The sequence below is a fragment of the Tympanuchus pallidicinctus genome, unplaced genomic scaffold (genome assembly GCF_026119805.1).
Source record: "Tympanuchus pallidicinctus isolate F22 unplaced genomic scaffold, pur_lepc_1.0 scaffold40, whole genome shotgun sequence".
Classification (NCBI taxonomy): domain Eukaryota; kingdom Metazoa; phylum Chordata; class Aves; order Galliformes; family Phasianidae; genus Tympanuchus; species Tympanuchus pallidicinctus.
In genome coordinates this window covers 396,059-410,371 of record NW_026294759.1, presented here as the reverse complement: position 1 = coordinate 410,371, position 14,313 = coordinate 396,059, and the positions used below count along the sequence as shown (strand labels likewise).

Below are 14,313 nucleotides of genomic sequence, written 5' to 3'. Positions count from 1 at the left end.
CCTTCAGACTTCCAGCAGTGTAGTACTTGCTTATATCTCACTTCTGATAAGAAAACAAAAGATACATGCTTCTCCTGCAGTTTTATTCATGGTAATTTAATATATTCTTGATGCAGAGGTTACTGTGTTTGACTGTTTGTATAATTCTATCTTCAGTAGCCCTTGTGATATTAATGTCTTTTTGGGGTGACTTGGTTTTTGCTACCAACATCTTTATTAGCTTAAAATACTCTTCCACCCCTGTGTTTTTTCCTGGCTCTGAGGGGATGCTATTCTGGAAGAGAAAGTCTGTAGTTTATTTGAAAGGTGGCAAGTAGGAAGTGAATTCTAAATCTGGAATTCTAAATCCCTAAAGAATTTCAATTTCTAATATGCGTAATTTGCACAGCTCTGCAATTTTTGCTAATGTTGTCAAAGACAAACAGTTAAACACGTACCTGGGAAAACAATTCTCACTTCTACAGACTCAACCTAAATTTATTGCCTTTTCTCTCCACTTCCTAGTCTCAGCTTCCCTAGTTTTATTCTCTAGTTCCCTTCTAGTTCCTTTATTGAGGTGGAAGATGGCACATTTTTTTCTTCCAGTGCTCCTACATGGGTTCTTCATGGGCTGTAGTAATGTCAGAGTTGTCCCTGCTCTGATTTATATCCTCCATGGACTACAGTTGCCTCAAACTGTACTCTCTGCCATGGGACATATTTAGCCAGCCACATCCCCAGCAATGTGCACTTCCACATCTCCTTCTTCTTCCTCTTCTCCAGATGTGCATTTTCATACATCTTGCATGTTTCCTTTCCTACATCCTCACCTCTCCTGTTTGTTTTTATTTTTGTGTATCTCTTCATACATCTCCTGCCTCTAGTGGCTATTGTCCTTCCTGAAAAGTTTGAACAAAAGTGGCATAAGCCCCTCTGACTGAAGTTTTGGCATGCGATACATTTCATCCGTTTTGGAAATGGCTGGAGTTAACAGTGCACAATGGGCTGTTCATGTCATCCTCTTGCACAGACTGCCTTGCAGCTATTTACTACTGAAGAACAGTAGTGAGTTGTCGGACTGCTCGGTCTAAAAACTTCTTGACTTCCGTGAAATCACAACAATCCTAATCCTAATCCATAATATTTATTATACTGAGTTAAGAATCCATTAAAATTTAATTGTGCAAGGGTGACTTTAGCCAGTGCCTGGAGCTTTTCTATATGCTCACGTTGTTTTATAGCCCAATTTGTATCCTTTAAAATTTGTCTGCCTAAAATTTTTCACATCCACTCCTTTCAATGCTAGTTATTCCTATCTCTTCCATTCATTCATTTCCCATTGGCCTACAAAGGGTCCGTTTGATAAGTATACATTTCCCTGCTTGTTTCTTTGGGGATAATACAAGATATTCAAAACCTGTTTTCCACCCATTTTCCACATCTGAAGTGTATCAAATTGTCCTGAAATTCTGGGTAAGCCAACGTCTGTGGAATAAGTGCCTTTTCTCATCACTTCCCTTGTTTCTTACTTTGCATGGTGGATTCATATCAAATGCTAATTAAATAATCTTTGCACTAGAGAAAGTTTTTGTCACTAGTGTTCAGTATGAGCTTTGTAAAAATGTTTGCATTAGTTGGGAAAACAGTCAGAAGGAATGTAGCAACAACAGCATCTGCTCCTGTTAAAGTCTTAGGTGAGTCACCATGCTTTGCTGAAGCTGGGAACTAAAAATGTCAGTGGTTACATGTTAGTCATTGTACATCCAGCACAAAAATACTTCCTAGTTTGTGCGTAGAGGAGCTGGGACTGCTTTTTTGTATCAGATACACATCTGATCCTTTCCTACACAGAATAAGGAGTTCTTCTGAAATAATACCATTATGAAAAGACAAAAACAGGCATGTCCAAGCTACAGCCCTGCCCATCCCATTCCAGTAGCTGCCCCACCTCCATGCCATCATGAAGGCAGCTCTGCTCTGCCAAGTGTCCTGGCCCAGCACTAGGCATGCTGCCATCACTCAGCACTAACCAAGCAGTGCTGACTTATGATATGGCAAACAATTTTATGCATTTTGATACAGTGGCTTAACACTGTCCCATGAACAGTGAAAAATCTGCAGCCTTTTTTTTTTATAAGGAAATTTTAGAATATGTTGCAATATCACTGAAAAAAATCATAGATTTATATTTACAACTCCATTTTCAGTTGACATAAATATATCAGCTGCAGATCTTCAAATGGAGCATATAGAGTTGCAATCATATATTCAACTAAAAATTCCAATCATGTCTCTTTACCAGACTTTTCTAAGACCTCTCCTATCAGACAGAAATATCCCTCACTTCACAATCATACCTTATTCACATTATCACTTTTTGGCAGTACACACACACATTTGTGAAAAATTATTGTCAAGGATGAAGTACAGAAAGTCAAATTCCATAAAAAATCTCTGATGAACACCTTGAGAACTCACTGTGAATTGCAACCACTTCAGTTGAACCAAGCATCAATGAATTTCCTTCACAAAAATAAGGTCAAATATCCCACTGGTTTTCTGTTTTTGTTGCTTTCTCTTTTTTGTTGTTTTAATAAAATATTAAAAATTAAAAATAAAGAATAATCAAAATTTTAAAATAAATTTTGTTACTTATATACTATAACTATATATTATATTTTACAAGGGCTGCTCAGAAACTAATGCCTCCTATTTTATTATGTTGGTCCATGATGTCCAAGGGTGGATGTCAGTGATATGGCTTTCCCAACAATATTCTGTTACATTTTGGTGCTGTGTGTCAGATAGCAGCAGAGCAGCAGTCTGACAAAATGGTGTCTAACAGAAAGGTGTGTCATTGAGTTCTTTCATGCAAGAAAAATGGCACCCACTGACATCTGTAGATGCTTGCTCACTGTTGATAGAGACCAAACAGTGAATGTGAACACAGTGATGCAGCAGGTGTTACATTCAGCAGTGATGACAGTAACAGTTGATCACCTCTGCGGGTGCAGGTTTTGACAAGTGAGGTTTTTGCATATCACTGATGAAAATGCATAGCAAATAGTGATGAAAATGTGAAATAATATTCCGTAGAAAATTTATCAACGAGAGTTAATGTGCTCCTTGTATCTTGTAGTTTCCATGAAAATAAATAGGAGACATTATTTTCAGAGCAGCCCGAGATGTTTCCTATTCATTCAGTGCAGCCCACACAAGCCAAAAGGTTGGACATCCATGGATTAAGATCTGTAAATGTAAAATGCTTTTCTGTCCCTTCCTGTGCTTTGGTTGTGTTTCACAAAGTGGTCTAACTGTAGTCAAAGATATTTACATTATTCTCTTTCTGAAACAGATTGTATTAGTAACTCAGCCAGCCCTTACCTTAAAGATTCAATGGTAAATTTCTAGCATAGAATTCTTCCTTACATTCATTTTTTGCAGGGTTGAATTAACAAGGTTTTATAATAAAAACTTTTTGTGTGTGTGTATGGAATAATAAACTCAATAAAAATTACATCTTTTTTCACTGCTTGCCTTTTTGATGTCTGTGATGTCCTAACATACATGTTCTCATAGCAATGAAATGTTTTTTAACAGTTATCGATAAACTTCACGCAAGCGATTGTTTGCTTCCCATTTTATCCCTGCTCCATTCCTCAAATAGTTGTAGCCATATAGGATGTCTTACAGCCTTGTGGATCCCACTTCCAATTTTAACTGAGGTACTGTATCACTAGTGTGGCCACCAGAGATGTATCACTTTGCAGAGCCTGCTCTTTCTGCCATGTTTCCTGCCTTGAACAAACCTACGATTCAGATATATAACTACTGTTTTTCTTTCCGCTCTTTATTCCTTGATCACACTCTTGCTTCAAAGAACACAAGCAAATCTGGTTATCTGATCAGATTTGATACATGGAACCTGCACAGTCTGCCTCTTATCTAGATGGCCACTCCCAGTTCTGTGGATTAATCTTTGTACACCTGTTTACTTCTGAAGTTGTCAGAAGCTCAGCCTTCTCTGCATCTCTTCCAGATTTTTAAATCCTGGATCTCAGTCTTCTGCATTTTCTTGCCCTCATTCCAAGCAATTTGAAGTTACTGCAAAACTTTGTTTCATTACACTTTTCTTTCTTGTTGCTGTTAATACCATTTCCCTCATTTGTCACTGACTGCCTTTTCTTTGCCTCCCTGCACTGCTCTCTCTGCCCTCTCATTCTCCCACACTGAAAATAAAGCTACTTGTTCTCTTGGCTCTGAAAGGCCTAGTCTCCCTGTGTCATCTCTTAAAATTGAGATGTAAAATCTTCTAACTATCTTCAGCCTGCAATGACTACTTGGTCTGTATTCAGACATGGATTTTTTCATTTCTTCCAGGCAGTGCCCTACCTTCCCACAATCTTTCAAAAAAAACTTTCTTTTTCTTTTTCTTTTTCTTTCTTTTTTTTTTTTTTTTTTTTTTTTTTTTTTTTTTTTTTTTTTTTTTATGTCACCCAGTACCTGAAAATGTTTTAATTCACTGTATCATTTCACACTGCTAAATTCCATTTTTGTTCGTTTTCTTGTACTTCGAATCACAGAATGACGGAAACATTTAAATTAGAAGATATCTCTTGAGAGATTCTTCCTCTATTACAGCAAATTTCTCAGGACAGTGTCCAGTTGGGTTTTGAGTATCTTCAAGGATGGACACTACACAGTCTCTCTGGGTAATCTGCTTTGGTGTTACCAATTACTCTCACCGTAAAGCAAGGTGTTTTTTTTCTTATGTTCAGAGAGAACTTCATGTGTTTCATTTCGTGCTCATTGTTATGTCCTGTTACTGGGCAGTATTGAAAGGGGAGTGTGTCTCTTTTCTTCTTTCCCCCCAGTCAGGCATTTCTATTCAATGATAAAACTACCCCTGATTCTTTTCTGTCTTGTGTAAAGATACTTCAGTGCTTCAACCATTTTTTGTGAACCTTTGCTGAACTCACTCTAGTATGTCTATGTCTATGTCTTTCTTGTGCTTTTCATAATACTCCAAATCATGTAAGCAGTGCTAAGAAAGGGGGAATAAGTGGATCACCTGCATTGACCTGCTGACGATGGTCTTCCTCGTAGCCTCCAGTGCTGTCGGCCTTCTCAGCTGTAAGGGCACATTTCTACCTCACATTCAGTTTGCTGTCAACTGGGACACCCAGGTCCTTTTCCTCAAGAAAAAGCTTGCTTTCCAGATCATCTGTCCCCAGCATATACTGATAGGTGGATGGTTAAACTGGATGATCTTGTAGGGCTTTTCTAACCTTGGTGATTCTACGATTTTATGATGCAGGGATTACTTTTTCCCTAGGTGTAGAAATTTACATTTCCCTTTGTTGAACTTCAAGATATTCCTGTTGACCCATATTTTCAGTCCATCAGTAGTTGTCTGAATGTCAACTCAGCCTTTTGTTTTATCAACCAATCTCACAAGTTTTGTATCATCTGAACTTTCTGAGAGTGCATTCTGTCCTGTTGTCCAGGTCATTAATGATGATGTTGAACAATATTGGCCCCAGTACATGACTAGAAACTTTGCTTTAATGGGACTTGGTGCCACTGTTCAAAATCTTCTGGGCCCGGTTGTACAGTTTCCAGTTCACCTTCTTACCTACTTACCCAACTTACCCATGCTTCCTCAGCTTGTCAATAAAGATATTATGGAAGATAGGGTCAAATGCCTTACTAAAGTAAAATACACAATCTCTATGGCTCTCCAAACATCCATAAAGCTGGTGATCTTGTTGTAGAAGCTATCAGGTTGGATTACAATGATTTCCCGTTTGTAAATCCATGTGAACTACTTTCAACCTCATTCTTGTCCTTTGTGTATCTGGAAATGGGTGTTGATGTCCAGGTGTTGATGTGTGGCTGACTGGCCTGTTGTTTCATGGTTATTCCTTCTTGGCTTTCTGAATGATTGAAGGTAAGTGGCTTTCTTTTTACTTTTCTGTTCCTAATGGTGATTTGGATCCATGTCTACAGCTTCTACATGCTGTGGTAGTAGGAGTATTAAGCTAAACATTTGATTCTACTTTCTTACTGAAAATTTTAAATAGATACAAGGTGACCCAAAGTTCAGCTCCTAAAACTCAGACCTTTACCATGTGAATTAATCAGTACATTTCTAAAAACACCACACTGCCAATCTTTATAGATAGAACTGTTTTTTAAAAAATCTCTGAATTTGTATTTGCGTTCTTTCCATATTACAGGCCGAAATGAACTGATTGCCCGTTATATTAAGCTGAGAACAGGGAAAACACGCACAAGGAAACAGGTAAGTGTGAAGTATTCCATTTAAACTTTAGGTGCTTAGGACCACTACACATGCTGTGAGGACATAAGAGAAATTCTTTGCTACTCACTTTGCTATTCGTTTCTAGCTTTCCTAGGAAGAGGCTACAGTTCAATAAGAATTGTAGGAAGTCAGAAGAATTTTATGACTACAGTGCTTCTCATCCACCTAATGACACAATTTTTCTGCTGTTAAACAGTGTGGGCTTTTATTTGTTTTGTTTACTAATGAACATCTTAGCTAACATAAACAGCAGGGTTTTGTTCAGACAGGCGGCAATGGTGATTTTGAAAACATATGGCAGATGGGATGAAAAATACGTTTCTGTGATTTGGGAATGACAGTACAGCCTATTCTGGACAAAGCCCTCACAAACCTGGATGTACTTAGAGTAGAGGACTGAAAGGACTGGATTCCTTCCAACCTAATTTTTTCTATGATGTATTTCAGCTCGGATTCTGAAGTTCTAAGAATCAATATATAGTGGCCAAGGTCATATAACATTTTCCCAAGGGTATGCCAAGATGGAAAGAGGTAAAAAACTCTCAGTCCTCAGGTTCATGGATGTGTTCTTCAGTTTCATAGAAGATCTCTGGCTTTATAAAGCCATTTGAATGGTAAAAAGCCTTCATTGGCTTGTCTCTGTTGATCCTTCACTTCACTTAATCACAGTTACTTTTAGAAAAGCATCTCATTACTGCCACAACTCCTCTCCATCCATCAACCTAAATAACTCCCTATTGCACAAGGTGTCTAAAGTAAACTTTACTTCTGCAAACAGCTACCAAATACTTGTCAGGATTGAACATTAATTTTGTCTTTCAATGCAGGTATCTAGTCACATTCAGGTCCTGGCAAGGCGGAAAGCCAGAGAGATTCAAGCCAAGCTCAAGGTACAATGGGTATCCTTTATCATATCATGCATTCCTTGAGTCTTCGTTCTTTCATCCTCTCTATCTTAGAAGAGCTGAAAAAAAAAAAAGGGTGAGATTAGCTGCTTGTATGGGAGCTGCTGAGTCATAGCCTGAACCTCTGATTGATCACCTGAGGCAAGCAATGAGTCAGCCACAGGAGCACAGGTGAAGGCAATTCACCTGTGCTGCCAAAAGGGGTGGAGCTTGGCTCCACCATTAAGACTCCATGTAAGAGCTGACTACCCAAAGGGAAGGTTCTCTTTTTAGAGATCCCTCCTTTTGAGTTTTCCAGAGAGTTCAGGACAAGGGTAAGTCCTCTATCTATTCTTTTTGGTGTAGTAACCTGCCTAGCCAAACTCTCCTGTTTATTTCATAATTGTAACACCTGTATATTCATTGATTGTACACCACTGAACTGTGCAAGACCAGGAAGGTAAAGCTACTTCCTAGGAAGTGCTGTCCAAACATTTGTATTGTTGGAGCTCTGTGATGTCTAAGGCAATTCTATTTAAGGAATAAAGAAATAATAAGTTTTGTTTTAATGTGTCAGATTTCTACCTCCACTTTATACTGCTGTCTACCAGGTTTGAGCATCTCTTGGGCTTTGAAACATTTCTTCAACTGAGAAGGTGGAGCTTATGCTTACAAATGTTGACCCGTAATCATTCCCAGTGTTTTCTGTGCCTTGGCAGGGGTAACTTTACAGGTACTGGTGTGCTAGTTCTACTAGTAGTTGTGCCTGAGAAAGAATCTGAGTTATACTAACTACTGGAAGGAAATTGCAAAGCCACCTGTCTTCTTCTCAAGTAAAGTGGTACTAGCTGAACAGATTTTGCACTGTGATTAATTCAGACCTGATTTGAAGAGTCCTGGGCTTATCTTCCTTCTTAATAGAAGGAAAATGGTTGACTTCTGTCTATCTGCGTAAGTAAAATCTGTGTTTTCCTTTCTATAGTCCTTGTTATAAATCATTGAGACAGCCAAGGAAGGAAGATTCATGCTGGCCTTCCTGATTTGATGTGGCAGTAAGAGATCTGAAGAGAAGCACACTTGCTTCCCTGGTTTTCCATACTTCAGGTGACAATGAGGTTGTTGATATCTCAGTCCAGTCATGAGACTGGGATGATCAATTCTACCTGAGAATAACATTCCTTATAGTCATGACTATCAAGTAAACAGTTGTTAGTATGTGATTCCTCTGCACTGTCTGGACAGCTTTTTGCTGGGCTACACAAGGTGTAGACTGTGAGTGACGCTGGCGCTTAGTGCTGGAGTGGATGCATGAGCACTGATTACTTCTAACTGTCATAAATGAGCACTACCCTCCTTCCACCACCAGTTCTAGGTCCACTTTATAAACCACTGTTGTGTCTATAATTTGCCTATTGTGTTTCCAGGTTCTGGTGAAGAGAGGGAGCCACAAATTACAATTAATTCTGTGCTTCTAGGTAGCACTGCCTAAGTTTTAAGTCTGTGGTACTGTTAAGTAGAGAGGCAAGTTAAAGTGAGCAGGAAACAACAGCCCAGGTTGTTATAAGATTTACTGCTGATTGTATCTATAACCTTGATTCCACCATTTGTATGTCACAGCTCTGGGATTTTGTATGATTGAAAAGCCAGTCAGATGAACCTGTTTGCACTTAGCATTTAAGAGCTGGCAGTCTTTATTCTCAGGGAATGAAGGTGTCTCAGGGAGCAGCATGGAGCCATTGCTTATTCTCCTTTTACACTACCTCTAGTCATGCTGAGAGCTCTCCTAGCTGCATGCAGTGAACTGTTCACCAGTACCAGAGCGTTTCTTTTGGCCTGCAGAGGCAAGTCCGTAGCACTACTTCAACTCATTTACTACTTTCCCTAGTCATTTTTGTAAAACAAGGAAAAGGAATCACAAAAGCTACTACCCTTCTTCCATATTTAGCTGATAGCTGAGTGTTCTTCCATCGCTATTCATTTCTCATTCTGAGTATACTTTTTTAATATTTACATACTAGAGATCTGTGCAGCTACATACTGATTTTTCAAAGCAATTAGTCTAATAATAATTTCTCCCCCACAAATTGAGGTCTCTTCTTTAAATATGCACTGTATCTATTGTAGATAGATGTGGGGAAGTAGGGTAGAAGATCAAAGAAAATCCTGTTCTCAGATGTCAGTTAGTTTTCTATGTCCTGGATAGCTAATAGATACTATACTAAAGAAGAAGAGAGAAATTCATGTTTTTATTATTATTTATTCCAATGCATTTTGAGAGGAATAAAACAAAAGACAAAAACTGCAAGTGTTTGGTTAAAAATTTTTTTTTTCTCCTTTTGTACTGGAAATACAGATACAAATGAATATAGAATTGTTAGTTGGAAAAGAATAGAGATGTCTCTAGCAAAACCATGCTGTTTTCCAACATTCTGTCTGGCATTTAAACAAAGCAGAAAAATGAAACAAGACTTTGATAGATAAAAACTTTTCCCCTCTTAATTGCCTTATTATAATTAAATTTTCTTTAAAAAATCTGCAAGTAATTTCAGTTCTCCTTCCCCCAAAAACACAGGTAGACAAATGACTTTTCCAGTGAAAAGGTAAGGAGAGCTAAATGTAGCCTTAAAATGTTGCAGGTAATCTCTGGAGTATCATTTATACTGTAGTCTGAAAAAAATTCTCTTAGCTTTAGAGAAACTTAGAAATTGTCAGTTATTAAAATGCTTCTCTTCCATGCACTTGAATGGTACAGAAGTCACAGGCACTGTAAAAAAAAAACAAACAAAAAACACCTAAGTTATGCTCATTCCTATGTGTAATTTCATTTTAAAGTTGTTATTCTTGAGCTTTTGTTTTGCTGCCTCAAAATGTTTTTGTATTATATCCATCAATATCCCTGTGATTTGACCTTCAGAAAACCTTAGGGGATAGAGAGAGTGGAGACCCAAGAGTGAGAACTTAATGCAGTTATTAAAATAAATGAGCTTGTGTCTTTGAGAATTCCTGAAGAGAATGAGAACTTCTTTCAGCAGCTTCTCCAAGCCATGAACTCACCTCTGACATTGCCATTATAATTACGATGTCACAGATAAAAACAGTGTCTAAGGGATAGAGATTACTTGTATGGGACTGTAGTACAAAAGGAAGAGTATGTGGAAGTACTTACGGTGTCCATTTATTTCTTTGACTTCTTTGCGGAAGAAACAAAGAATGCTCTTTTTTTTTTTTTCCCCAACATACATTAGCTCTCTTCTTTGCTGCAACTCACAATCTTGCTAAAATACAAAACAATGTTCTTGCATATGTTCTTGCCATAGGATTTCTTGTTTCCCCAAGAATCATAGTTGCTAGGGGTGATCAATTCTACCTGAGAATAACATTCCTGATCTGAGATAGTCTTTTTACGATGGTGATCAGCTGTTTGTGTTGACAATGAGCTTTTTAGAATTTTGAGAATCAAGGGTCTTTCCATTAACTATCTTTACCAGTAATTAAAACACAGGAGTGAAGTAGAGTCCTAATTTCCATGGGAAAACACTTCAGCTGTGGAGTTTAAGAACCTTCAGACAGAAAGGAGAAACACTTAGCAGTCTCTAAACCAATGATCCCAGCATTTCAGGAAGTAAGATTAGCCTCATCTGAAGGTATAGTAATGGTTCAAAGTCCTAAACTTTGAAGAATTCTTAAAATATTAATTGGTGAGTCTGCTGCTCAGGTTTTCAGATGCTTGTTCCCTATGAAGGAGTTGGTGAGAAACCACTAGATCAGGCAACATATTTATTATTATAATTGTTCTGTCTTTTCTCTTTCTACTCTTACCCATAGGATCAGACAGCTAAAGATAAAGCCATGCAGAGTATGGCTACAATGTCATCTGCCCAGATTATCTCTGCAACTCCCTTCCATAGTAAAACGGCCTTGCCAGGTCTCCCACGACCAGCCTATCCTGCTATTTCAGGGGTGAGTGAACCCATGGGTTAGAATTGGGCTGATGACACTTGAATCTTTGGAAGAGTGTTAAGAGCTGCCAAAAGGTGTTTTCTTTGTATAGCAAATGTTTAATATGTCTTCAACACTGTGTCTGATTCTTTGCTCACATTGATATAAAACAGTGGAGTTTTATTATATGCTTTTCTAAAAATGACACAAGTGAGAGAACAATCATATCCTTTGGATTTTCAGCTGCCTGAAATATTTTAAGGTGTCTGTGTCCTTTTTTCAGTCCAAGAAGCAGTTTGGACCATCCTGACCCTTTGTCAAACTCATAATCCCCATGCTTATCCTGTGTGCTTAGATCACAAATTGATGGCTCTTACACAAAACTTTTAGCACATACGGCCTGTCACCATTCCCTGTCCTTCATGTTGAGATTAGCGAGATTTTCTCAGCACTGATTTCTTCCAAAATACTTCTGTGGAGTTCTGGAAAAAAGTGGCCCATTGAAGAGGGGGAGCATTTTTTTTAAGCTTTGGAGACAGAGGTGCAAGAATGCATACATGCGATTTTGCATTTAAAAATACTATTTGGTCATTTGCTTTTACTACTATTACTGTGTGGAAAATACCCTCCAAGGATTAAATCAGGAAAGCAGAAAGAGGAGCTGCAGCTAAATCATATCTTTAAGTCTGAGCTTGCAGTTTCTTTTTTCAGACAGGGGCAAGTCTGGCTTTTTTTCCTCAATATTAAGAGTAATCACCTTTGCCTGTGTGTTGTTCTCTTGCAGTTTTGGCAAGGAGCTTTGCCAAGCCAAGCTGGATCTTTGCAAGAGTGAGTATTCCTTTGTCTGAACGGGTGCTTCCTACATGTTCCTTGAGGAATGACATTAGCTATTTCAAGATTTTTGAAATGTGAATGTAATCCTTGTTCTTAGACAGATTCCCTGACTGTGGACCTGAGACCTAAGGCTGAAGATAAACTTAGAGTCACAAGACATTCTTAAACAAATAAAATCCCCTGTCTTCACATGGTATCTTTAGTATGGATTGTATCCCTTTAACATGCCCCACAACTCAGCCTAATGTGGGTTATTTTAATGAGTTGCTGAATCTAGCAGCCTGAGACAAGGCAGCTGCATCTTCATGTTCCCAATTTCAACCAGCACAGGAGGCTGAGCATGTATTCCCAGTGGGCAAGTGAGGTTGAGCATGCATTCCTGGTGGAAACAGATACAAACAGATAAGTACATACATGCAGATATACAATGGCCCCCACAAAAAATGCAAACTTAGCACTCATAAATATAAACAGCACCAACAGCCTCATTCTGTATCCCTCTCTGGATGATGTTGGTGAAGGTGTGTTAAGAGGATATAAATGCATTGTGTATCCATCCATTACCTGGGTTTGTGCACTCTGTCCAGTAGCTATCCTAGATCCATTATCTCCCCCTTTGCTGACATATCAGCATCTGAACACTAGAGGCTGCAGTTCCACTCTATTTGCTGGCATAGATCCCTCACTCATGCACAGAAAAATGCGCATGCATGTGAACACAGGGAATATCTTTGCTAACTGAGATACATAACTAAGATATATAGTCCACCCAGTAGATGGTCCTGGCTCTTCACCCTTCCCCAGTTTGCCACCTGCAGAGATAAACACATACAAACCTGGCTTTCAGTCACACTTCAGATTTCACAGTCTCTACATCACATGGTCTTGACCTCTTTGTCAAACTCAAATTAGCCTCCTCAAGTTTCAAGCCTCCTCTTTGCCCCTGAAGACACACAGTTGGCTCCAAAGTCATCTATTTGCTGGCTAGTCTAGCTTGATATTCAGTAGTGAGCACACTCTGAATTGCTATAGTTTCTGACGCTACAGAAGCATGGCCCCTGTAACCCATAAGGTGGTCCTATGAATGGCACTTAGACTTCCACAGGCACTACAGAATACAGAGAGACCCTTATCCAGGAAATTAATTAGAAATAGAATTTAATGTGAAGACAGTGCAGACTGTAATGGTAATGTGCAGGACATGTCCAGACAAATGTAGTAATATGCAACATGTATCTTTTATTCCGTACTTGCCCTAAATGTCTCCGAAATAAATCTTTTGCAATTCCCAAATGCTCTTTCATTTTATCTCAGTGTGTCCCATGCTATCTAGACATTAGTTCCTTCAGTTTGTAAGGTAGTTGATTTGTAAACCCCAACTGACTTGTTGGATTCCTACCTAGCTAATGAGGATGGTGACTCCCTGACAGCATGGATTGATAAAATTAGGGATTTTATTTCTATGACTCTATTATTAGGGTTCCCCCTTTGCAGTGCAGAGACAAGAGTTTGGCTGATGATTCTCTGGTAATGGCCCTGGATGTAGCTATGTCAGAATATTATTCAGATCACTCTGCCTTCTCTTGTTCCACCGTGCTATCTCAAGTGCGTGGAGACAAACTTTTTATCACATAACCTAGCAGGACATGTTCTGTGAGGAAATTTAAGACAACTTAATGACAAGTGGCTGGAATGATTATGCTTTTCACTCCAGATATGTGTTCTTGCTCTCTTCTTGTCCTATTGCTGATGTTCGTAAGGCAGGTCAGGGAACAGAAACTAATAAGCTGTCTTGTGGGGAAAAGTGGTTCATAAAATACTGGAAACTGTTCTGGGAGAAATGAAAAGTGTTTGTTGAAGTCACCTAATCTGTACAAACAGTTGACCAAATGTATTTTCCTTCTCCTCTTTCCTTCTCTCTGTCAACTATCTTTGCATACTCTATAGTGTGAAACCTTTTTCTCAACAACCCTATGTTCTACAGCCTTCGCTGCCGTTACCAGGTAAGAAATAGTTACTTCTTTCAAATTATGTGTTAGCTTCAAAAATAGCTAACACTCATTAAAAAAATAAGTTACTTTTAAAAGGATTTTTGCCTACTGAAACATTTCAGTGGATACAAAATGAATTTCATATAGTTTCTCCTTATTTTTAATAATTATTTTTAGTTTACATCCTTATATCGAGCGCTCAAAGAGTTGGTTTTTTTTTTTTTTTTTCAAATGCAACATTTAGTCCTGATTTTTGTTGTTTGTTTTTGTTTTTTTTTCCCCTCCTGATTCAGAATGAAAACAAGTTTATATCTGTCTGCTGTTCTTCCACCTGCATTAGAACATTGTATTCCATCATAAC

The 14,313-nt window shown here is 38.4% G+C and overlaps 1 protein-coding gene across 2 annotated transcripts in view; it reads left to right on the top strand.

The window, feature by feature from the left end:
• TEAD4 (TEA domain transcription factor 4) overlaps window positions 1–14,313 on the top strand; it is a 68,571-nt gene that overhangs the window by 35,794 nt on the left and 18,464 nt on the right. The window contains exons 2-6 of one of the 2 annotated variants that reach the window (XM_052701700.1): window positions 6,219–6,283; window positions 7,132–7,194; window positions 11,014–11,148; window positions 11,912–11,955; window positions 13,909–13,964. In XM_052701700.1, the coding sequence (XP_052557660.1) occupies window positions 11,038–11,148; window positions 11,912–11,955; window positions 13,909–13,964 (211 nt within the window). In that variant the 5' untranslated portion in view covers window positions 6,219–6,283; window positions 7,132–7,194; window positions 11,014–11,037. Of the gene's footprint in view, window positions 1–6,218; window positions 6,284–7,131; window positions 7,195–7,232; window positions 7,524–11,013; window positions 11,149–11,911; window positions 11,956–13,908; window positions 13,965–14,313 lie in introns of those variants that run through there. The other variant, XM_052701699.1, reaches the window with a different exon arrangement.